This window comes from Armigeres subalbatus, chromosome 2 (genome assembly GCF_024139115.2).
Source record: "Armigeres subalbatus isolate Guangzhou_Male chromosome 2, GZ_Asu_2, whole genome shotgun sequence".
Lineage (NCBI taxonomy): Eukaryota > Metazoa > Arthropoda > Insecta > Diptera > Culicidae > Armigeres > Armigeres subalbatus.
The window spans coordinates 216177663-216202784 of record NC_085140.1 but is presented as its reverse complement, the minus strand read 5'-3'; the positions used below and the strand labels follow the sequence as shown (position 1 = coordinate 216202784).

Sequence of the window (25122 nt, the reverse complement as noted above, 5' to 3'; positions counted from 1 at the left end):
AAATAGATCAAAAAAAATCAATTCATCGTTTGTAAATTATAATATCTTTTATTACGGTGCACATTACCAGGAGGCTCACATGCGTTATCTATGTGCCTATCTGTGCGCGCGTTATACACCAGCATGATACTCACCCACAACTGTCTGTTGCCATTATTTGACGATGTCTAAACCTTTATGAAATTAAGCATCAAGATTGTTAAACGGGATATCATCAAAGACCAATATAAATCAATTAACAGTTTGGTGATTAGATTTTAGTAATTATTATTTATTTCACTTTATGTGGCGGTCTGAACGTTCTTTTGTGTTCAATTTAGATGTCACGATCCGGATGTAGTTGTGATTGATTACTTGTGTATTTTTTTCAAACAATTTTTAAAGCAGAAAGAGAGATAGGTAAAATAATAGTGTTCTCGTTTTGTCATTAATATTGCACCAAAATGTGCCTCTAAATACTTTATAAATCTATTTCTGAGAATGTTTCCTTCTAGTTTTCAAATTTTCACAAACGCAGCCGCAGGCCCATAAGTTGATGCTTAGGAGGTGGTGATTGGATGAAACGATGATTAATTAGACCTGCTATGTAACTCGGATATGGATTTTACAAACTGCATACACTGTTGTGTCAAAAAGCACATTGAAATTTCGAAAAATCAAGCATAGCTTTCAGTTGCATTAGTATTTGAAACTCTCAGTTTTAATTTAAGCACAGCCCAAAATATGTTTGGTCAATTAGAATAAATGACCTGTTCATAACCGGATACTGATTAAGTGCGTATTATTATTACCTAAATTGACCATCTGCAATTTGTCATTTAAAGCAGATATGATAGGAAATCAAGAACTGCAAAACAGCAAATATGTTAAAGGTATGTTTTATATTTAGATTATGCTAAATGGTTACTTTTGATGAATTTTAAGCTTTGGCATATTATTTCACACCAACCTGCAGTTGTGCATTGTGTTCCATTTAATTGGGCTTTCAAATCAATTCCATGCAAAAAAGACAATAAAATACAACACCGTTTCAAAATTCCAGGATGTTTAAATATTCAAACAGCAATCCAAAGTAGCATCGATCGATATTCACAGGCCAAATATTAAGAATGCATTTAATTCCTATGCTTCCATGTTTTTTTAAACAAAATTTCTATCACAAAAGTACAATCCTTCAATGACCGCACCTTTTAAAATATAGTATAATTTGTTTCTTTTATTAGGTCGCCATTATATTTTTATACTTCTTCATTAATGAAACATCGCCTCATAAAAGGATAAGATTTTAATTAACATTATCTAATAAACATAATATAAATATAAATAAATAATAATCCTATGATCACTATTATGCTGTGTATAGGTAGAACATTGAAGAAGAAATTTATTCTGTTTGTAATATCGGCAAGACTTTTCATTGCTACTATCAAGAAATCTACTCCATACAAGCCACGATTCTATTCGTTAGCTTTGAACCGTATGACTCGTTATGATCAATCCGATTGTGAAATAAAAGCCTATAGACAACGGGCTTTTGATAAAATGTATCTTGACATGAAATGTCATATACACATATCTTCCATTGAAAATCAGTTATATGAACTTTGACATCAAGTTACTCTCGTAGTCTGAATAGCATATTATAGCGTAGTGAGACTATGAGCTTTACATAAGCAGAATACCGACGGTTATTTTAAAAATATTCACTGGCGTGTTCGAGGCTGATAACAAATTCATATATTTTACCATGCTCACCATCAAATCCACTATAATAGTTCTTGCGGAATGTTGTTATATGAACTGGAAAGGTGATAATTCACTCCAAAATCATGTTGAATTTTACGTAGAAACTTCCGGGACTAATCTTGTAATATTTGTTGGATTTTGATAAACAAAATATATGTCACAAATATTTATTAGGCTGCGTGATCAGATTTGAGTTGAGACAATTACTAATAACGCTTGTTTAAAAGTTTTTCGAATTAATTCATATTATATGTATACATAATCCGAATCAAACACACAACAAACTGATAATTGTTGTGAAAATTCCTTATTGTACATAACCTATACTACCGTTCTACGCATAATTGTCCCATGTACATAGGAAATCCCAGCAAACATGGGACAAATATGTGTATGACGGCAGTATAATAGGTTATCATTATCGTATCAAATATCGATAAGGAAAATTGGAAAACTGATGCTGAAATAACCACATTGTTAAGATACACTTTTGTTTATTTTGTAATCACGACATGCCACTAAATGGAACACAATAAAAGCAAAAAAAAATCGACATAAATATCAAGCATATTTTTCACAACTTTCGTAAAACATAAAACAAAAAAAAAACAGAGTGCCAATACTGACGTTTGTGAAAACTTGCATGCTGGTAGAAGCAGTAGTTAGTTGTAGGTTAAACCATTGATCTATTTTTGAGATCGCTTTCCTTCCTCGTCATAGCTATCACTGTCCTTCATCCGTTGACGCCTATTTTCATCGGACACTCCCAGAATTTTCGCAACCTTTGACTGTTTCACTAAATCCAGCGCCTGTAAAAAATATTTTTTTTAGGAATCAACTAAATGTGCTAAATACTAATATAACAGTGTAAGAGCAAAGCTTTTTGTTTTGTAAAATACGTATATTTCCAGCAATTACTTTTTTGTTTTCTGCCCTAAACAGTATTTATGTTACATGCTTCGCGCCCGACCTGGTGCTACATGAGATGCACGGTGAAAATTGTTCAGCGAACGAAGGACTGTTCACCAATTCCGTAACACCCGACATCGATTGTCGTTTAATTTCGTTAAAAGTATGATTTTTCCGTAGAAATTTTTAAATTTAACGATACGAAACTAATTCAGAAAATCAGATATTCCGCGGAATTTCGTTTCGATTGATCTATAATAAAATTTTTGAAATACTGCATAAGCTTTTAAAAATTCACCTTAATTTCAATTTCATTCACCTTAATTGAAAGCATTGGTACAATAAAAACTGTCATATACTGTACACCCAGGTTTTTTTTTACGCGGTTGGAATTCATTAATTTCTTGGTTAACCTGATCTTTCACAGCTTTACCCCTTGAATTTTCGTTGATTTTTTGTGAAATTGTTAACTCATTGTTTTATTGACGCTGAAGGTCTTAAACGACTAAAACCAAACCGTGTAAAAAAACCTGGGTGTAGTAGTATTGGTGTCGTATTTATAAAAAAACAAAGGATATTAGTAGGGTGGTTCAAAAAACGACCCAGCTCCACCACGATCATTTGAATCCGTCCCATGCTCCGAGTGCCCTCCAAAAGCCGATTTGAACAAAAACTTATTGAGCACAAGCCAGTTCAAGTTTGTATGAAAACTAGTATGGGAAACTAAACTTTTCATTACACTGTCGAAAAGAAAACCCACATAGCTGAAAGTAACATTCCAGAGACTTCACTGAACGAAAACCACACCTTAGGAAAGATCCATTGATTACGTTACGCAAAAAATAGCATTTTATACTTCGCTCTCCCCCATGTCACATTTTTTTGTATGAAGTATCTGCTCCTGGTGCGATAGATATCACAGACAAATTCTGGCTATTTTGTTGAATAACACGTTTCACTGATGCCTTCTGAGAAGCCTAATTATCTTGCTAAAGATTCGCAGCCTCGATTAAAATCGACTACCAACTATTGGAACGACCATGCAATATGCACTGTCTATGGAGCTCTTGAATATTTCATCCAGTCATATGGTCTCCCCCCTCGCCAGCGCCCAAAGACGGAGTGCCCCAATCATAATAATGCAAAATTCAACCTCGTCATATCAACTGTCATACAAACCTAAAACGAGCTGTGTACGGTAAGCCCCTATTCAAACCAGCCCAAACCATCAGACGACACCCAAAATATGAAACATAATCAACTGAGCGTGGCGGAGTAGAATCATTTTTGAACCACCCTAATTATTAGTTTGCTGCTATCGGTGCCGGTGTTTACATTCGCTCCGCGATCAGTTTTCAATAGTTTTTTTCGGGCAAAAATTATTTATATTATTTATTCAGACTAAGGCCGAAGTGGCCTGTGCGGTATATAAGAGTCTTCACCATTCGGCTACACGTCGCCAACCACGCAGTCTACGGAGGGTCCGCAAGTCATCTTCCACCTGATCGATCCACCTTGCCCGCTGCGCACCTCGCCTTCTTGTGCCCGTCGGATCGTTGTCGAGAACCATTTTCACCGGGTTACTGTCCGACATTCTGGCTACGTGCCCGGCCCACCGCAGTCGTCCGATTTTCGCGATGTGAACGATGGATGGTTCTCCCAACAGCTGATGCAACTCGTGGTTCATACGCCTCCTCCACGTACCGTCCGCCATCTGCACCCCACCATAGATGGTACGCAGCACTTTCCTTTCGAAAACTCCAAGTGCGCGTTGGTCCTCCACGAGCATCGTCCAGGTCTCGTGTCCGTAGAGGACTACCGGTCTAATGAGCGATATATAGATTGTCAGTTTGGTACGGCGGCGAACTCTATTCGATCGGAGCGTCTTACGGAGTAGTACGTACGACGTCCAGCCACTATGCGTCTCCGAATTTCTCTGCTGGTTTCATTTTCGGCAGTCACCAGTGAACCCAAGTACACAAACTCGTGGTGGGTGGCTCATATTGTCTTCTCTTGAACCTCTTCCTATCATGTACTTCGTCTTCGACGTGATGATGACTAGTCCGATCCGCTTAGCTTCCCTCTTCAGTCTGATGTAGGTTTCCTCCATCTTCTCAAAGTTACGTGCCATAATATCTATGTCGTCGGCGAAGCCAAATAGCTGGACGGACTTATTGAAAATTGTACCACTCGTGTTAATCTCTGCTCTTCGTATAACCCCTTCCAAAGCGATGTTGAATAGCAGACACGAAAGACCATCACCTTGCCGTAACCCTCTGGTCCCGATCGATTGTATCATATACGGCTTTGAAGTCGATGAATAGATGATGTATGGGCACGTTGTATTCGCGGCATTTCTGCAGTACTTGGCGAATGGCGAACACCTGGTCCGTGGTGGAGCGTTCGCCCATAAAACCCGCCTGGTACTGCCCCACGAACTCCCTTGCAGTTGGTGCTAGTCGACGGCATAAAATTTTGGAGAGTACCTTGTAGGCGGCGTTCAGCAATGTGATTGCGCGGTAGTTGCTACAATCCAGCTTATCGCCCTTTTTGTAGATGGGACACACGACACCTTCCATCCACTCCTGCGGCAAAACTTCCTCCTCCCAAATCTTGGTAATGACCCAGTGCAGCGCTCCAGCCAGTGCCTCACCACCGTGTTTAAATAGCTCTCCTGGTAGTTGGTCAACCCCAGGGGCTTTGTTGTTCTTCAGCCGGCCGATCTCCTCCTGGATTTCCTGGAGATTCGGAGCCGGTAAGATTATGTCCTGCGCGCGTTCTCCCAGGTCCATTACCATACCGCCATCTTCGTCTGCTACATCGCCATTCAGGTGTTCTTCGTAGTGCTGCCGCCACCTTTGGATCACCTCACGCTCGTTCGTAAGAAGGTTCCCGTTTATGTCCTTACACATATCAGGCTGTGGCACGTGGCCCTTACGTGAACGGTTTATCTTCTCATAGAACTTTCGTGTGTTATTAGCGCGGTACAGTTGCTCCACGGTCACGGTATCGATCTTCCTGCTGGCGCTTTTTCCTCCGGAAAATCGAGTTTTGTCTGTTCCGCGCCTGTTTATATCGTGCCTCGTTCGCCCTCGTGCGGTGTTGCAGCAATCTCGCCCATGCTGCATTCTTCTCTTCCACTAACTGCTCAATACCAGTCGTTTCTCTGATCCGGGGGCACCGTGCCAAGTGCAGCGGTTGCGGTGCTACCAATGGCGGATCGAATATCTCTCCAGCCATCATCAAGAGACGCTGCGCCTAGCTACTCTTCCGTTGGGAGTGCCACTTCCAGCTGCTGCGCGTATTCTTGGGCTAGTCTAGCGTCTTGTAGCCGCCCAATGTTAAGCCGCGGCGTCCGACTTCGACTCGTGTTGTACACCGTCGAGTTTTGAGCGCAGGCATACTGCAACGAGGTAGTGGTCGGATTCAATATTCGCACTGCGGTAAGTGCAGACGTTCGTGATGTCGGAGAAGAATTTACCGTCGATTAGAACGTGGTCGATTTGGTTTTCCGTTTCTTGGTTAGGTGATCTCCATGTGGCCTTGTGGATATTTTTGCGGGGAAAGAAGGTGCTTCGGACTACCATTCCGCGTGAGGCTGCGAAGTTTATGCATCGTTGGCCGTTGTCATTCGATACGGTGTGCAGACTATCCGGTCCGATGACCGGTCTATACATTTCCTCCCTTCCTACCTGTGCGTTCATGTCACCGATGACGATTTTGACGTCCCGCAGTGGGCATCCATCGTATGTCTGCTAAAGCTGTGCGTAGAACGCTTCTTTCTCGTCGTCGGGTCTCCCTTCGTGTGGGCAGTGCACGTTGATGATGCTATAGTTGAAGAAACGGCCTTTAATCCTCAGCTTGCACATCCTTGCGTTGATTGGCTGCCACTCAATCACGCGTTGGCGCATCTTACCCAGCACTATGAAGCCGGTTCCCAGCTCGTTGGTGGTGCCACAGCGCCCACAGCTTTGGTAGAAGGTAGCCGCTCGATGCCCGCTTTTCCACACTTTCTGTCCTGTCCAGCAAATCTCCTGCAGCGCCACGACGTCTAAGTTGCGGGGATGTAATTCATCGTAGATCATCCTGTCGCAACCTGCGAAACCTAGCGACTTGCAATTCCATGTTCCAAGCTTCCAATCGTGATCCTGTATTCGTCGCCTAGGTCCTTGCCGATTATATCGAGTCGCATTATCTCTTATATTGTTCGTAATTATTGGTTTTCTAGGCGGCTTATTGGGCCTGCGCAAACCTCCTGTCTCGTCGGAGGGCCGTCGTGTCAGGGCTATTTAGCGTCCCACCTAACACCAGGACTTGCGCTTGTGCGCTTTGAGCGGCACACGGTCGCTTTGGTGGGGCCTACTTTCGGATACATGCAGCTTTTTATAGAGGTTTAACAGGGCCCACTGTCAAACCCCACCACATCCTAGGTAAGCCCCACAACTCGCAGATGGCCTGAGGAGGGATCGTCAAGCCCTTGGACATAGTCCCTGCTGCCCACGGGCAAAAATAGCAGATTACATTAAGTTTTCGTTTCAAACAAGTGACTGATTTCAGAAAGTGAAGTTTAATCTGCATTCGATCAACATTTCGGGCTGCCCATGTGCGGAGAAGTGTGTGAAAACTTGATTTTTTCAATGCCCTTTGAGAAGAAGTGTAGTGCAGTGATAAACCCACACAGAAAAAATAAAATTGTTTTGCTAAATATGTAGTACTTTACAATTGAAAAGTGCTCTATTTTGATCAAATTAAGAGTAAAATTGTTCATCATAAAAGTTAGTTTATCATTCGTAAAGTTTGTTTTGTCAGTTCTGTTTGTATATTTGAAAGTTCATACTTTTACTAATAAAACTGTAGAACTGTCAAATTTCACACGAAAATTCATCAAAAGGTATAACAGATCGGGACACCTCAAGAAAAAATAAACGCATATCTTTTCAAATTAACATATTTTCAGTTTTGATACATTTTATATCACAAGGTAAAAACACTTTGAAATGTATCAAAATGTGTTCTAATAATTATTGAGCTATTGTTTAGCTCTAAACCTGCATGAAGGCATTCGAAATTAGCAACATACTTTTTAATAGTAACATGCAATTCCAGTTATGCCAAATAATCCGAAATAATTTCTCAGGGTGTATTTATCCGCAGTCAGTTAAGTTTAGTCTTCACACTTCGCGCTCCCGTTTTTTAAGTTGTTTTAGCCGTCGCGAATCGCATTTATTTGCGAAACACAAATTTAAAACCCTCAACATCTCGAGCTAAAATTTCCATTGATAGAATGGAAACTATACAGCAGGTTTGTCCAGTTAAAATTTGATTTATTTCAGTTTTGTGATGAGAATCAACTTTTTTCACAGTACCACTACCGGTGAAAGCTTCATTTAGGACAAGGCGGTTACCCATAAAGAGCAGAACACCACCCTTTGTTGTTTTCATATACCAGAACCACCAAACAGTTTTCGAAAACGAGAATAAATCGGTCGAAGAATGATTGACCGCCACAGTAATCAACAACCAGTGTTCATAAGAGTGAATGCATCAAAACCAGCTTACAGAGGTCCAGAAGTGCATCTAAGCTTTCATGGCCAGAATATGGCCGATCGCGACACCGCGACACGAGCCGTCGCAAATCTATGTTGGCCTTCGGGCCCAAAGAGAACTGTTTCAAAGATGTCAAACACGGAGAAACTGGATACCTCTCGGACTTGAAAGGTAGGTAAAATATATTCTAAAAGCATAAAAAGTGGCGATAGCAAAACACGCAGTTCTTAAATGGACGGTAAACTGATGCGACAAATTTTACTTGCAGATAAGTTGTTTTTTCTGACCTTGTCGGGGCATGGCTATGTTCACCGATACCTGCAAGGCGTCCCCGAGAAGCCTTGAGGAAGCTGCTACGTATTGTAAAAAGGTTAATATTTAAATAAATGAAATGAAAAGTAAAAAACATATGAAATTTAATGGAGTAGATTGAAAAGAAAGGGTGAAGTATGGGTTCCGTCTTTTTGAGTAAATCAAGGAGTAAATACAAGATAATTTTTCAATTAAAAATATCGCACTCTATTTTATGAACGGTGTGATCATTTTGATTTGACAGTTCTACAATTTTGTTTTGAATGTTTGAACTTTGAAGATTTGAACCGTAGCTCTTGCAAAAGTTGCCATACTTTTATTTTGAACATAGACAACTCTCTACGAAAAAGAACCAACGCAACTTTTTATTTTTACCCATGGTTTTTTTTTAATTCTAATAACGATTTTTCTTTCTATGTGGGAGAGGAGTGCGGGAGGTGTGTACAAACACTACTCAAGTGAAGTTCCATGTCATTCGATAAAACAATGAATTACTGTCACATTGTACCTCAACATGTTTTTAACACGTGGTCAGTATCTCTGTATCATCGATGGAATCTTCTTTAAATCCCTCTCGTGAATTATATCGAATCTATAACTCACTATACTACCGTGAATCGCATATCTGTCCCAACTTTGCTGGGTTTCCTATGCATATGGGACAAATATGCGATTCACGGCAGTATAACCTATTTGTAACTGTGTATTAAAACAGGCATCAGTTCTTCTTGATTATATCGAAGTAGTCCGTTATGTTCTAGAATAAGAGTTTTCATTCGTGTCAAATCTATCAAACCATTCAGACGCACTGAAGAAAATCTAAATTCAAATAATGAGCGTCGCAGAGATCCAACCTATTTCAACGGTTCCAGATATCGAGCCAGTCGTCGACCCCAACCAGGAAGTAATAACATCAGCGGAGCAGACATCTCCGGATATCGAACAGTCGAATATCCCGGATACCCAGGGACACACTGAACAAAGCAATGCAGCCTCAGAGGAATCGCAGCCCGATGTAGAACATTTGGTGGACCCTAATCAAGCAGTCGTTCTGATACCACCAACTCCGGAAGAAACAGACCCACAGCAGGATCGTAGAAGTTACCATCAGCCACCGGCTGAAGATGGCATCCATCGAAGGGCTAGACGACGTCTTCGTAGAAGTCGATCACGATCTCTTTTCCGTTCTCGTTCCCGCCGATCTCTGTCTCGACGCCGGAGGTGATATAAATGGTTACAGAAATTTCATTCAAAATTGTATTCAAATTAGTTAATTTCATAAATAAACGCTTTATATTTTGATATATAATTTTGCGAGTGTAGCATTCAGCTACTAGAACAGGCCACGGCACGGTCGAATTTTATATCTTATTTCTCACTGGCAGTGACTGCATAGAAATTAGAAACCAATAAGGCCAAATAGTGTACAAATTGACATTTGAAGGCTTTGTTGTAGAAGAGTTCCGTCGGTCTGCCTATGTCAAGGTTTTAGATACAGTCCACTCTGAACATAAATTGTGTCCAGTCAAACCGGATCGTGCATACACTGAGGAAATTGATCGCATGAGTATCATAAGATATTCTTTTAAAATTTCGACGTTAGAAAATGTGTTGATTTTCATAAGTTCAAAATGTAACCCGGATTCAAACCATGAACGTCGAGATTATACAACACACATCCATCTACGCTTCAAGAAATCATCTCGCTACAGCCAATATAAATTCAGAACTTGTCGAAACAAGGTCTTAAGATTTTCAAAAACCCATGGTCTTATGAAAACCGTACATGCCATTTTCCTCGGTGTAGTGTAGTACACGTGTCCCCTGCTCCAGAACTGGATGAAGAACCATAAAGTGCAAAATGTACTGCGAAAAAATCGGGGAATTGAAACGATGATGGGATGAGCAAGATGTCCGCCATCAAAGAAGTACAATAACTAGAGCTACGCCACCATTTTCTAAAGATGTTAATATCGGTGTGCGGACGCTATTTTGAAAAAGTTGTATTTTAAATTAAGAACCCTGAATGTTCTCTTGAAATTGCGAGGACAGGAGCACTTCTACAGGCTTGTCCTTAAATCAACCGTGGAACGTGTAACAAGCTAACTTGATAAATGCACATTGAACCACTCACCTCTTTTTTGCTACGTAAAGCGCAATCCTCTAGCGTGTCGGCCGCTTCGTATTTTCCCTGTCGTCTGTAAAGCGCTCCCAGATTCTTCAACGTCGTTGTGACAGTGGGAGAGTCAACTTTAGCAGCTTTATGCCAACCTCCATACTCTCCGTAGGGTGTGTTTTCTCGATTTTTTGACTTGTTTTCTTCTCTTTCCTCGGCAACCTGTAATGAAAATTGTGTTTTATCGGGGAAATGGATTTTTTAAACATGACAGTAAGTAAAATAAAGTTTGTACTTTACCTGCCAGATAGGTTTGTTTTCGCCGTTAATTGCCCCAAATTCCCTCTCATGAGCCCGGGTCAAGACCTGTTTGTACAAAATTTCTGCCTCCTTGTACTTGCCTTGTTTCAAAAAGCAGCTAGCCAGATTATTTTTGGTCTTGGCGACATTCGGGTCATCGGGACCAAGCCTCATTTCATATATGTCCAAGGCTCTTTGGTAATACATCTCTACTTCTTCGTACTTTGTCTGGAATAAACACGTTATTTAGAAATAAATTCTATGGGATTTAGTGATATCGTATACCTGGTTCTGACAGAGTAGTGCTAAATTATTCAACTGCTTTGCGACGTCTGGGTGACTTTTGCCAAGTACGTTTTCACGGATTTCCAAAGCTCTCTTGCAAAGCGGTTCAGCATCCTTATATTTTCCACGTTTTCCATAGAGAACAGCTAGATTGTTAAGTGTTGCAGCTACTGCTGGATGGTTTTCACCCAATGTTTTCTCGCGAATTGCCAATGCATCATTAAGCAGATTTGCAGCTTCTTTATATTTATTCTAGAAAGTAGAAGAAAAAAACAATTACTAAGACTGTCAGATAATTTTATTTCCACCATTCACCCTCAAGACACACAAATTATATTTACAAACAACATCCAATACATATTACATCTTCGTAGTATACGGTACTTTTGCGAAGAGCCCGATTGTGCTAGACCTTTACTGCCGGTAACCGCAAGTCAAGCACAAATGTATATGGAGGCTCATATACAGATGTGCTCGACTTGCGGTTAGCGGCAGTTTAAGCTTTTAATTTTTTTTTTAATTCTACAGTTATGTAGCCATTAGACCGCTTGATTACCGTTTCTAGGCTAATATTCTAATACCTACCTGATCTCGGTATACTAGGGCCAAAATATTAAGCATGGTGGCTACGTCCGGATGATCATGGCCACTGGTCCTCTCCAAGTCTTCCAGAGCTTGCTTGCAAAGTGGAACCGCTACCTCGTAGCGACCTTGCGAGGCGTACTGGATAACTAAGTTGTGCAATGTTCTCAATCGTGCTGGAATTTCGTAGCCTGCATTGGCGTGATTCGCAAACTGGTTCGGCGGTGTCGGAGACATATTATGTCTTTCTTCGGATTCGTCCTCCGGGAAAAGTTCTACCACAGGATCTGATCGGGATTTTTCTTGTTGTTCCTCATTTTCCTGGTTATCATCGTACTTTTTTACGGATGCCATAAACTCCAAATGTTTCTTCTCTTCTTCTAGCTGTGCAACGGTTTGCTCTGAAGACTGAAGCTTCTGTTGTGTATTAGCTAATTCATCTCGGAGCCAAGCATTTTCCTGGCATAGCCGCCGAACTTGAGTACGTAACTTTTGCTTCTCAGCTTCAATATTTTGAAGATGAGAAGCGAGCACGACAATCACCTACGAAATAATTTAAATAATTACAAAAAAAATATGCTGCAGTGAAGATAGACCATCGCTTACCTGTGCCTCTCCTAAACCCAATTCGATGTTTTCAATATTTTTCATAACAATTTCCGACTTGTCTGGGTCTTTTTTGTTTCCGTCGGTAAGGTTTGAAATGAGGGTTAAATGTTCCACCCTTAGTGCCTCCAAACCTTGAAGAACTGTTTTTGTGTTTGAGACTATTTCCTCTTGGCTCATTTGCGTCATTTTGGTCAAAATTGTATAACCTATGAAGAACAATACGCAATGCATAGTCATTTATTTAGTTTTCCTATATATATAGTTTTATTATGATTATATCGGTAGAACCAGAGTGTATGTAGTTAAGAGTGACAACATGTGCCGCATTTGACAGGCCTCCTGCTCGTTTGGAACACGATTTTGTATGGGAATGACAGATGAATTTTGTTCCAATTCTGACAGTGTCGTCACTCTTAATTACATACACTCTGGGTAGAACGGTTGTAGGTCAATGCCCAGAATACCAATCCCCAGAATCAGTTCCCCAGAATGGTATTTCCCAGAATTCCATTTCCCAGAACGACCAATTCTCCAGAATGATATTCCCCAGAATGCACCATTTCCCCGAAAAGAAATCCTCAGAATGACCCATTCTCCAGAAATTAGAAACCCAGAATGACCCGTTCCCCAGAAAAAGTATCAGTCTAAGAAACTATGTTTTTCGCTGTCATTTCTATAAATTAAAAATACTAGATACTATATTTCTATGCAAAAATACTTATCGAAGTACGCATTTGCCCGGAATAAGGCAAAACGACATATGCGGCCTTATTTTAAAGCACGAATTTGCCCGGAATGGAGTCCATTTGATATGTTTGTTAGGGCTCACATATAATACGAAGGAGTATATAATCCATTATACTCGTTGTTCATATTGGGGAAGCCCATATGACATAATGCCATTTGGCATAATGCCGTTTGGCATAATGACCATTTGGCATAATCGTTGAAAAGAGTATCAAATGCAATGGGTCGTAAGAATTAGAAATACTAGAATAAGAAATCGGCGAAGACGCCATCTTGTTTCCAATCGAACCGTCAAAAGCGGTTCCAATTCGACTTGTTTACATTTTGCGTTCATAAGAAGCAAGTAAAAAGTTCAAGTGATGCCAGTTTTATTTCCACGATTTCATGCATTTTCATACGTTGCCATTTCGACAGTTTTTCACTCCGCCGGTCTCTGGTTATAGGGTTGCTAGTAAGAATATATGATTTCCATTTTTAGAAGTATGTATTTACATGAAATAAGACAAAAGAGTAGATGACTCCTTCTTTAAAAGTATGCGTTTACCCGGAAAAAGGCAAACGAGTAGATAACTACTTCTTCAAAAATATGCATTTGCCAGGAAAAAAGGGAGAAGAGTAAATGACTCCTTCTTTAAAAGTACGCATTTGCCCGGGATGAAGCAAAAGAGTAGATGACTCCTTCTTTAAAAGTATGCATTTGCCCGGAATAAGGCAAAAGAGTAGATGACTCCTTCTTTAAAAGCACGCATTTGGCCGGGATGAAGCAATTACGAAGTATTTAGTCTAAGCTAGGAGATGGTGCATTCTGGGGTATGGTATTATGGGGATTAGGACATTCTGGGATTCTGGGAAATGGCATTCTGGGAAATGTCTTTCGGGGATAGGGGCATTCTGGGGAATGTCTTTCTGGGGATTGTGGTATTTGGGGAATGGTTTTCTGGGGAGTAGTGCATTCAGGGGAATTAATTTCTGGGGAATCACTTTCTGGGCAATGGGTTTCTGGGGTATGACATACAATCCCACTGGGTTCTATACTATTCCCCAGAAAACCGTTCCCCAGAAAACCATACCCCAGAATTCCATTCCCCAGAATGTACCATACCCCAGAAAACCAATCGCCAGAATGTACCATCCCCCAGAAAACCAATCCCCAGAATTAACCGTTCCCCAGAAACCCATTCCCCAGAATGTACCGTTCCCCAGAAAACAGAATATATAGATGTAGGGGGAAAGACGGCTTTGACAAGTTTTGTTCTATTATTAGCAGGGGGGTTTTTGTCGACCAAATTTTATGAAATTTGGCCACAATGTTCTTTGATATGCAAAAAATGTTTAGGCCAAATTTGAGCATAGTCAGACATAAAAAACCCTGCTAATAATAGAACAAAACCTGCCAAAGCCATCATTCCCCCTACATGATTTCATTTTCTTGTTTTCTTACAATCATCATCGCAATACTATACATAAAATCATTTGTCTTGATAAGTTGGATGTGCAAGGGCCATTGTGGCACTATAGTTTCAAATACAATGTGCCTTTTGGCATAATGACCATAACCCAAACAGCAATATTGATGCAAATTTAGTTGCTGCGACTTAATTGTAACATAATCAGGTCGTATAAATGCTGCAGTGATCTATTTGAAACATGGGTGTTGCTCGGAAAGGTACCCACCAGAGTAAACGCGATGTGTGATGCGACGCGACGTGCGATGCGACGTGACGCGACTCAGGCAAAGGAATAACAATTATTATCAATGAACTGTCACGTCGCGTTGCATCGCATGGTCACGGCTATTCTGGCTTAGCATAGTATAGTATATGGTCATGTCTATTCTGGCTTCACCCCAAAACAGAAAAAAAAATCTAATTTTAAAGCACGCCTTGATTGAGGAAACAAATAGGGACCCACGCATTTGCCCGGAATAAGGCAATTAAGTCGATGATTCCTTCTTTTAAAACGCATATTTCTCCAAATAGGGCAAATAAGCCTTTAATTTTTGTGTGCTACGCACTCGTTTGTCCTAAATAAGGCACAAGAATATAAAAATTAGTAAATAATTCCTTCTATAAAGGCACGAATTAGCCCGAAATAAGGTTAACGAATGATTCCTTCTTTTAAAATACGTATTTGCTCGGAAAAAGGCAAATGAGTGATACATTCTTTTGACTCACACATTTTCCTAAAATGCGCCTTCTTTAAAATCACGCGTTTGCACGGAGTATAGCAAACAAGTGGATGATGCCTTCTTTTGAAATATGAATTTACCCGCAATAATAAAAATCCACAGGTTCATTGGATAAAATTAAATTATATTTAAAATACTGCCGTTACACGCATAACTGTCTTATGTAAATAGTAATCCCTTGGGACCAGGGTAGAAATATTTCACAGTCAATGCAGTGAAAAACATGGATCTCAGTATAATCTGCAGTCGCCTTCATCGCCGCCGTGGTGAGTGCGACTGGGTGCAGCCGAAAAATCACTTCCAACACCGACAGTTCAATTTCGCATTCAGCCACTCACAAGTCGCTCTGACAGGCTGCTCAGTTCGCGCCGTACCGTATGACTGTGAGTGGCCCATTTAAACGCGTGGTGAATTTTTCAATTTGCTGGGTGAATGTGTACATTTTGCTGTGGTAAATTTCATCTTCGCGGCGCAGTGGGTGATGTGAGTTCTGTTGTTTACTTTTCTGCCTCTCCGGGAATGTGAGGATGATTTCAAAGCAGGAAGAAAATAAAACATGATATAAAAAAGCATCACCTTCATCCAGTGCTGCCGAAAAGTTACAACCCTGCTTGGGGCAAATAAACGTATGATGGCAGCATAGGAGAATCCACATAAAGGTGACCATATGCATTTGCCATCATAATTTAACGCTTCTAGAAAAGCACTAACTTTGCTCAAACTTACCTTTTACAGCACGCGTTTAGTGTCTTATTGTAGATTCTAAATTTGTTCCTGTAAAGTTCGCTTATACCAATTAAGAGCGACCATTCATGTCATTTGAAAAACGGCGGGAATAATAAGGCCCTTTGGTTTAGGCTTATAACAGGTGGCAACTCAAAAAAGTTGGAATGACTTCAATACTTTTCTATCAAAATAATAATGCTTTCACAAAAATATGAAACACACTTTTACGTATTGTATTTTGTATTGTAGTATTGCGGCGTGCTTTGATTTTATCAAGCGAACCAAGATCATGGGAAAAGTACACGGTCGGACATTTTAAGCGTGAAAATGTTTCGAAAAATGCCATAGCATTTTTTGGTCATTGTATGCAAAGATGATTGCAAATTAAAAATCACGAAGCAACTCATAAGCAGGATCAGAAGTACCATTCCAAAAATCGATGTGGTAGAACCAGCGGTCATGAGCAGCTCGGCGAAACCATGGACCATATTGTAATATTCGTTTGTTTAAGTTTGAAGACCAAGGACAACTATTTGTATAACATAATATATTATTATCAGATTGAGCTCTACTTCTTTGTAGTTTTTTTTTCCCGAGCCATTCTTTCCATTCCAGTGTTTTAGTTGTCAAAATCTTATTCTTCATTGCAAGAATCTTTTAAAGTATGAAGAAAATCTGGGATATGATGCGTTCTGGGGTATGGTTTTCTGGGGAATGTTACATTCTGGAAAATGGTTGTCTGGGAAATGGTACATTCTGGGGAGTGGTTTTCGGGGGAACGGTTTTCTGGGGAATGGTTATCTGGGGTATGGTTTTTTGGGGAATGTTATAGAATCCACCACTGAATATTGTTTGGCATCCTATACAGATTCTCAAAACAGACTACCATGCCGAAAAAGACGCGACCGCCAATTTACGGTATACTGGTGCAGTCCTGGTGTCAGGTGGGACACGACGGCCCTCCTACGAGACAGGAAGTTTGCGCAGGCCCAATAAGCCGCCTGTAAAACCAATAAACCGACTCGATATAATCGGCAAAGATCTAGGCGACGAATAAAGACGATTGGAAGCTTGGAACATGGAACTGCAAGTCGCTAGGTTTCGCAGGTTGCGACAGGATGATCTACGATGAATTACATCCCCGCAACTTCGACGTCATGGCGCTGCAGGAAATTTGCTGGACAGGACAGAAAGTGTAGAAAAGCGGGCATTGAGCGGCTACCTTCTACCAAAGCTTTGCCACCACCAACAAGCTGGGAACCGGCTTCATAGTGCTGGACAAGATGCGCCAACGCGTGATTGGGTAGCAGCCAATTAACGCAAGGATGTGCAAGCTGAGGATAAAAGGCCGTTTCTTTAACTACAGCATCATCAACGTGCACTGCCCACACGAAGGGAGACCCGACGACGAGAAAGAAGCGTTTTACGCACAGCTGGAGCAGACATACCAGTGGCGTCTGGTCAGCCTGTACAACCTGTTCATTGTACAGGTAGACAAACTAATGAAAATTATATTTTGATGTTGAACAGAGCCACCGGATGGGTGTCTGTTATCTGCGCCACGAGGACGGATCAAACACCTCGGTGCGGCTTGGCAGGATTGAGTTTTGTGAGCTCCACACCTTCGATCAGGGTCCTGTAGCATAATCAGACTAATAATATTAGCTACAAGTTACAAGTTACAAGTCGAAAAATTACAAGTACTTGTAATTTGTGTTGCATAAAAGTGATTCGTCAACCGAATGAACACAATGACGTTTGAGCGGTGCGCTGTTTACTAAAAATGAACACTTGAATGAACTCGATAAATGAAAAAGTATTCATTCTTAGTAAACAGCGCACCGCACAAACGTCAATGATGAACTCGGTGCATTGGACCATGGGGAAGTGCATAGGTTCATTATTTGACGTTTGAGCGGTGCTGAAATTCATTTTGAATGAACTCGATGTATGAGTGTTCATTTTTAGTAAATAGCGCACCGCTCAAACGTCATTATGTTCATTCGGTGCACCTCCCCATATTAGTACTTGTATTATTAGTAAGGTTGAAATGACAAGTGTGTCAGGTTTATTTACCTGTCAAAATTCATCCGACAGTTCACTGCTAATACGGAGATAAATGATTAGTTTATGTTTTTCTGCAAATTTGTGCAATAGAATTAGGTTCTGCAGCATGACGTCACGAATGAATTCGGTCCTCGTCGAATGAACTTTTTTGACAGTTCAGTAGTACTTTCCACTGACTCCGACATGGTTCGAGTTCGTGATTGGTTGGCTGTCCCCGAGTCCGACGCGAAGTACTACTAATCAGTCATCAATTTGAGGTTAGATACAGACGCTGCAGAACCTAATACTGCGATAGGAATACACGGAACACGAATTTATTATCCTTCTCTCTGTTAATTTATTGATTTCGCGGTTCAATCCGGTTTCGTGGTATTGGCATTTTTTACAAAGAGAAAATAATACACACTGGAGTGGTTTATTACGTGTTTTTTATAGGCGGTTTTTGAGATTGACATGGGTTTTAATTTGGGCGATTTGTACTTTACTTGAACGTATCTTCCATGGAGGATTATGCGGGTTTGTATCTTGTTTTTAGTCCAATAGACTAACGCAAAATGAACTCCTCCAAGAAATTATGACGTTTGAGCGGGTCGCATATTGAACGCAAAATGAACTTTTGTTCGAGTGAACACCCGCTCAAATGTCAAAATCCATCGGGAGAGTGAATTCGATGAACCCCTCCACGGGTCTATTATGAAATTTGGACGATTTTATTAAAAAAAATTATTAAAAATTTCTCCTTTTTTTACATGATTGTTGTCAAAAATAGGGCAAGATGCATGGCCCCACCCAAGATTAGCGCCCCACCATTTGAATAGTTGATGTCAGCACTATAAAGTATTTCTGCTTTCTCCATAGAATTTTCATAATTCTCAGTTTTGTATTGGAACGATAAATTTATTCTTAGTGCATAGTATTTCACTGTATGATAATATAAGCACAATAAAACGATGTATATTTAATTTGCACAACTTGAAGACACATCATCTGTTTATTGATTTCAAGGCGGCGTACGATTCAGTGAAACGGAATGAATTATGGCAAATCATACTTGAACATGGTTTTCCGGCGAAACTGATACGGCTGATTCGTATAACGTTGGACGGATCGAAACCAAGTGTAAGGGTTGCGGATGAAATATCAACGTCATTTGTTACCATAGATGGATTAAAGCATAGCGCATAAAGAATAGCGCTTGAAGGAGCGATTAGGAGAGCTTGTGTGCAAAGAAGTGGTACCATTATCATAACATTGCATATGCTCCTGGCATTGGCGGACGACATCGATATTATCGGGATTAATCGCCATGCCGTGGAAAAGGCTTTTGTGCCTTTTAAGAGGGAGACAGTAAGGATTGGACTCACGATCAATACCAGCAAAACGAAGTACATGGTCGTTGGCAATCAACGTGGGTTCATTAGTGGTGGTGATAGCGAAATGGCCCATCGGTGGGCCATTTCGCTATCCGAATCAGTTTTTCCAACTTGTATACAAGTGCGATAGTTTTGTTTTCATGGCTGGTTATGATTCGAAGAGGTTTTTGCCTCTCTTTTATCGTTGTTCGTTATCTATTGAGAGCGATTTCTGCAATCCCTGGTACCAGGTGTATAAAGGGCTGGATATGATTAAGCTTATACAACACGACAGACTACGGTGGGCTGGTCACGTTGATCGTATGTCGGAAGAAGGTCAAACAGGCTTCGTGGAAGGCCGCGTACACGATGGCTGTTTGCAGTTGAAGAGGACCTGAGGGCGCTCAATGTTCAGGGCGACGGGAAGCGATTGGCCCAGGATCGAGTCCAGTGGAGAAGGATACTCCATTCGGCGTAGGTTCATCGAAGAGCTGTAGCCCACCAAGTATCAATTTGCATTTTTGATTTGCACAGCTGCAATAATGAGATAAAAGCTACTTGTAAATTTAATTACAGCACCATTCATACTTGTAAAAGAAACTACAAGCCAACGCTAATAATTTGTACTTGTATTTTCTTTATGCAACACTTGTTACTTGTAAATTCTGTTAATATTATTACTGCGCTTTACTTGTAATATTAGACTTGTAAATTGATACTTGTAGATTCATTATGCAACGGAAAAGTACAAGTTACAAGCTACTCCACTAATATTATTAGTAAAATTTCGTTTATGCTACAGGCCCAGGACCTTTGCAGTCATATGATTTACATATGTCCGTAATCGAAGCACTTGAAACAGGCCTGAGGTTGTTGGTTTGCGCTCACCGAGCATACCGACAAATCCACCTTCAGCTTGGCCTTATCCAGTACCTGCAATGAAGCAACCTGCTTACCAGCATAACCTTTCCGCAACCGATTCATGGTATTCTGAATTTCAACGCCGCACAGCAGTTTTACTCTTTATTGTTTTTTTCTTGTGAAAAGTTTTTTTTTTTTCCTGTGGAAAAAAAAACATTCGTTTTGTGAATAATTTTGTGATTGTTTATTGCTAATATTGATTTATTTATTATTCATTGGGACTCATCTCATGGTGCCTCTATTTTCCGCGCCAAGATCAATCAAAACAATAACAAATATATATTCTCAATCCAGTTGAAATTGGGGGATAGCGAAGTTGGATTTTTCTCACAATCCGTACGTTAAACCTAACTTCGGAAGTGGTGCGCTGGTTTCATATCGCGAAGCGCTATTCAGCGCACCACTTCCGAAGTTAGGTTTAACGTACGGATTGTGAGAAAAATCCAACTTCGCTAGCACCCAATTTCAGGTTTCAACTGGATTGAGTATAATAATCTGTCATTGAGTTATTAGTGCTGTCCAATGAGAGCTTGAAGTAGCTCGAAGTTTCTCCCTGCCCTGCTCATACCCATTTGTTGACAAAAAAGAACGAGCAGGACGAGAACAACTTCGAGCTACTTCGAGTTGCTCATTGGACAGGACTATTGAGTTATGAAAAAATGTTGCTAGACACCACTATAGTGTGTTACTGTCACTACATGCGAATAAAACTATTATACTCGTCAGAAAAATATATTAAGCTCTTTTAGTGGAATGTATTAAACCGTCTAAGACGAATTAAGTACTGTCCATTTAATTCCACCGGTGGAATTAAATGGACAGTACTTAATTCGTCTTAGACGGTTTATTATACTCGTGTTTCGCGCGACTACTTTTTAAATAGACGAATACTTTTTGAGCCAGCGAAATTAAGGGAATTTAGATGTTTTCTACATGACAACAAAAGTAATTAAAATTTCTATTTTTTTTTTTTGAATAATAATCATGTACTGATAAGTTTTCTATCAAATTAAGAAAAAAGTTTTATGATATCGCTTCTATCACGCCTGAGTTTTATATTTTACTAAAAAAATATTACTAGACTAATACTTTTTGGACCCACTGTAATTGCAATTTTTGCTAGTAAAGTGCTAATTTATTTTTGTTTTGTGCAAAATTATTTATTGTTTATGAAAATTTTGCATTATTCAGGAAAATTTTATTTTTATTTAATGTTTATACCCTACTTAACCCACTTAGTACCAACTTAGCCAGGTCTGAGAGCCTTCCTCCTCACTGCAGCGTTTTTTCCGCCGAAACCGCAGCTATCTTCGTCGCTGCCACCCTTCCAGCAAACAAACCGATTGCGATACTCACGGATTCTGCCAGTGTGGTGGTTGCTCTCCAGAGCCAAACACCAAAACATCCGTGGATCCAAGGAATCCTCGCAGCTATGGCACAAAACACCTGTTTTTCCTGGATTCTCGGCGATTGCGGCATTAGGGGAAACGTGGACGCCGATGTTCTCGCCTGCGTGGGGCATAAAGGCTTACCCTACACCCGTTCCTTTCCACAAAAAGTGTCGTCGGCCAGGACTGGGCTCGGATTTGGAACAGCAACAATACACTACCCCTAAGGAAGGTTAAAGGCACTACCGGCCCCTGGCACGACTTTGCTTCACAAAAAGAGCAGACTATTCTGTCGAGACTCCGGACCGGACACACCAGGGTCTCCCACAACTCCCGGGACCCTTTTCGGGCTCTATGCGATTTGTGCGAAGTCAGGAATACCGTAGAACACTTCGTATGCAGATGCCCAAAGTATGATTACCTCAGGACACACTACGGTATCCCAGCCAGCATCCGTGATGCTCTTGCCGACGGAGAGGCAAATGCAACTGCTTTATGTTATGTTACAATTTTAAAGTGAGGTTGATTAATCTTAAGATAGGTAACAATCGGCGATGCCCTTTTACCCTTCTTACATCCTAAGAAGGGTATAAAGATCGCTTGAAAACCCGACTTTTATCCGAGGAGACCCAAGTCGTATATACCCAGGCTTGCCAAAAACTCCTCGCCGAGTAGAAAATGAGCAAGAGCAAGAATTTTTTTGAGGGGCAGAAATAAGCATCAAAATTCACAACATTGTGCATCATTAAACCCGAGCTTGTGCGTCGCAAAACAAGAGCGAGTCTATCTGTTCATATTTTTCTTGTGGTACGTCACTCACTCACACTAACACTCAAAACAGCCTCCAAGATTTTTTTTCACATTCAAAGCGTCGCTCCGGAGGCTCAATGAATGCTCTTTCGCCCGACGCCTCACTCACATGTGTTTTTATTTTGCTTTTCCTCACTCTGCGTTTTTGTACCTCTGCTTTTTTATGCTTCTACTCAATTGTGAGGATGCGAAGGCAGCATTTTGCTGATGATGATTTTATTTGACTCTAGCGAGGGTGAGGAGTTTTGTCAAGCCTGTAATATACCAATCAACTCAGCTCGACGAACTGAGCACATGTATGTATGTGTATTAGACCTCTTCATGTTTTCAAAAAGTATCAAAAATTCAACCGGTCAGCCAAGAATCACAATTCTTATGCTAAAATAAGTCTCCTGTCAAATTTTCAGCTAATTCGGATAAAATTTCGAAGTGGCTCAAGTCGATTTAGTGTTTTTGGGCTATTTTCAATTTTGGAAAAAATCTAACAAGAGATATAAACGTCGAAAACTATCGCAACAACCTCTATACGGAAGCTTTTGGTGTGCTCTATATGTCTTGTGAACATTGCCATTCGTTTCGTTCACGTTTTATCCATGTTAAAGTGATTTCCAAGCTTTTAAGTGCATAAAAATACTGTTTCCCCCAAAAGTCGTTGTTCTACAAAATTCTTGAGTTTATGACAAATGATTGTTAATTTATAATATTATTATTCCTCTTTTTTCCCTGGAAATTTGAGTAATATAATTGCCCATGTGCGATTTACCGTTAAATTCTTAAAAATCAGAAGCTGAACATTTGTCATAAATTTGCACGCTGAGATTTCTTCAAACAAGTTGTTCAAACAAAGAAGCTTCGATTTCACTTGTTACTACTATGCACTCAATGTTAAAAGCATGTAGACATATGATGAATATAATAAAATTTGGAAGTCGTTTGTTGTAAGCATCAACTATCATATGATTTAATTTATGTTTTGTTCGAACAACTTGCTTGGAAAAATCCTAACGTGCAAATTTATGACAAATGTTCAGCTTCTGATTTTTAAGAATTTAATGGTAAATCGCACATGGGAAATTATATCACTCAAATTTCCAGGGAAAAAAGAGGAATAATAATATTATAAATTAACAATCATTTGTCATAAACTCAAGCGTTTTGTAGAACAACGACTTTTAGGGGAAACAGTATTTTTATGCACTTAAAAGCTTGAAAATTACTTTAACATGGACAAAACGTGAACGAAACGAATGGCAATGTTCACAAGACTTGTAGAGCACACCAAAAGCTTCCGTATAGAGGTTGTTGCGATAGTTTTCGACGTTTATATCTCTTGTTGGATTTTTTTCCAAAATTGAAAATAGCCCAAAAACACTAATTGACTTGAGCCACCTCGAAATTTTATCCGAATTGGCTAAAATTTGACAGGAGGCTTATTTTAGCACAAGAATTGTGATGCTGGGCTGACTGATTGAATTTTTGATACTTTTGAAAACATGAAAGGTCTAATGTATGTGTGCGTTACAAAAATGTCACATCAAGATCTCAGCCGTCCGTGGACCGATTTGCACGATTTTAACACTAAACGAAAGCTATGACTTTGTCATTGTACAAGTTTAATTTTTTTGCAATCGGACATTTGGTTCCAGAGATATGTGAGAAATACGAACATGAAGTGTATTTTCAGAAAACTAACAAAATAATGTCACATGAATATCTCAGGTCTGTAAACCAATTTGCATGATTTTATCTTTATACGAAAGCTATGACTTTGCCATTGAACCCATTGTATTTTGTTTTTGCAATTGGGTTCCGGAGATATCTCTGAAATATGAACATAAAGCATTAGAAGTATCAACTTCACGCATTGGTAAAATATGTCCCATCAAGATCTCAGTCGTCCTTGGACCGATTTTTAAACGAAAGCTATGTTTTTGTCAATGGACCCATTAATTTTTTTCTGCAATCGGAAATTCGGTTTCAGAGATATCTGTGAAATACGAATATGAGACATATTTTCAGACTACTAATGAAGAATTGTTACACCAATATCTCAGCCGTCTATGACCCGATTTGAACTCTTTTGGGCTTAAACAGAAGCTGTAATATTGCCATTTAAGGCGGCAAATCAAATCTGCAGTCTTTTGTATTTTTAAAAATTGTTAAATTTCCAGAAATATCCCTTTTACCCTTCTTACATCCTAAGAAGGGTATAAAGATCGCTTGAAAAACCGACTTTTATCCGAGGCTCGGAGACCCAAGTCGTATATACCAATCAACTTTTTATTTTCAAATCGATAAAAGCATGATAATATCAGTTATTTGTTAAGAAAATTATTTTGAGCTTTTTAGTGGAATGTCTTCACTTGTCATAAGACGAGTTAATACAATCCCATTGAATAAGTGGTGGAATTCAATGGGACTGTATTAACTCGTCTTATGACAAGTGAGTTATTTGTTATTCAATTGAAGGTCATATGCATAGAAATTGTAATATGCACTGGGCACACACAACCATTC

The 25122-nt window shown here is 39.9% G+C and overlaps 1 protein-coding gene and 1 long non-coding RNA gene across 2 annotated transcripts in view; one reads left to right on the top strand and one right to left on the bottom strand.

Annotated features, from left to right (window-relative positions):
• Positions 1–250: 250 nt before the first annotated feature.
• The window catches only part of LOC134211644 (kinesin light chain), a 29192-nt gene continuing 4320 nt past the window's right edge, over positions 251–25122 (bottom strand). Inside the window, exons 2-7 of the mRNA XM_062688730.1 lie at positions 12404–12612; positions 11801–12340; positions 11216–11467; positions 10931–11158; positions 10649–10852; positions 251–2555 (exon numbers count right to left, since the gene is read on the bottom strand). Of these exons, the coding sequence (XP_062544714.1) occupies positions 2433–2555; positions 10649–10852; positions 10931–11158; positions 11216–11467; positions 11801–12340; positions 12404–12592 (1536 nt within the window). The 5' untranslated portion in view covers positions 12593–12612 and the 3' untranslated portion in view covers positions 251–2432. The remainder of the gene's footprint in view (positions 2556–10648; positions 10853–10930; positions 11159–11215; positions 11468–11800; positions 12341–12403; positions 12613–25122) is intronic.
• LOC134211646 (uncharacterized) lies at positions 7155–9823 on the top strand. Its single transcript, XR_009979060.1, has 2 exons — positions 7155–8373; positions 8471–9823. It is a non-coding gene; the product is annotated as an uncharacterized LOC134211646 (long non-coding RNA).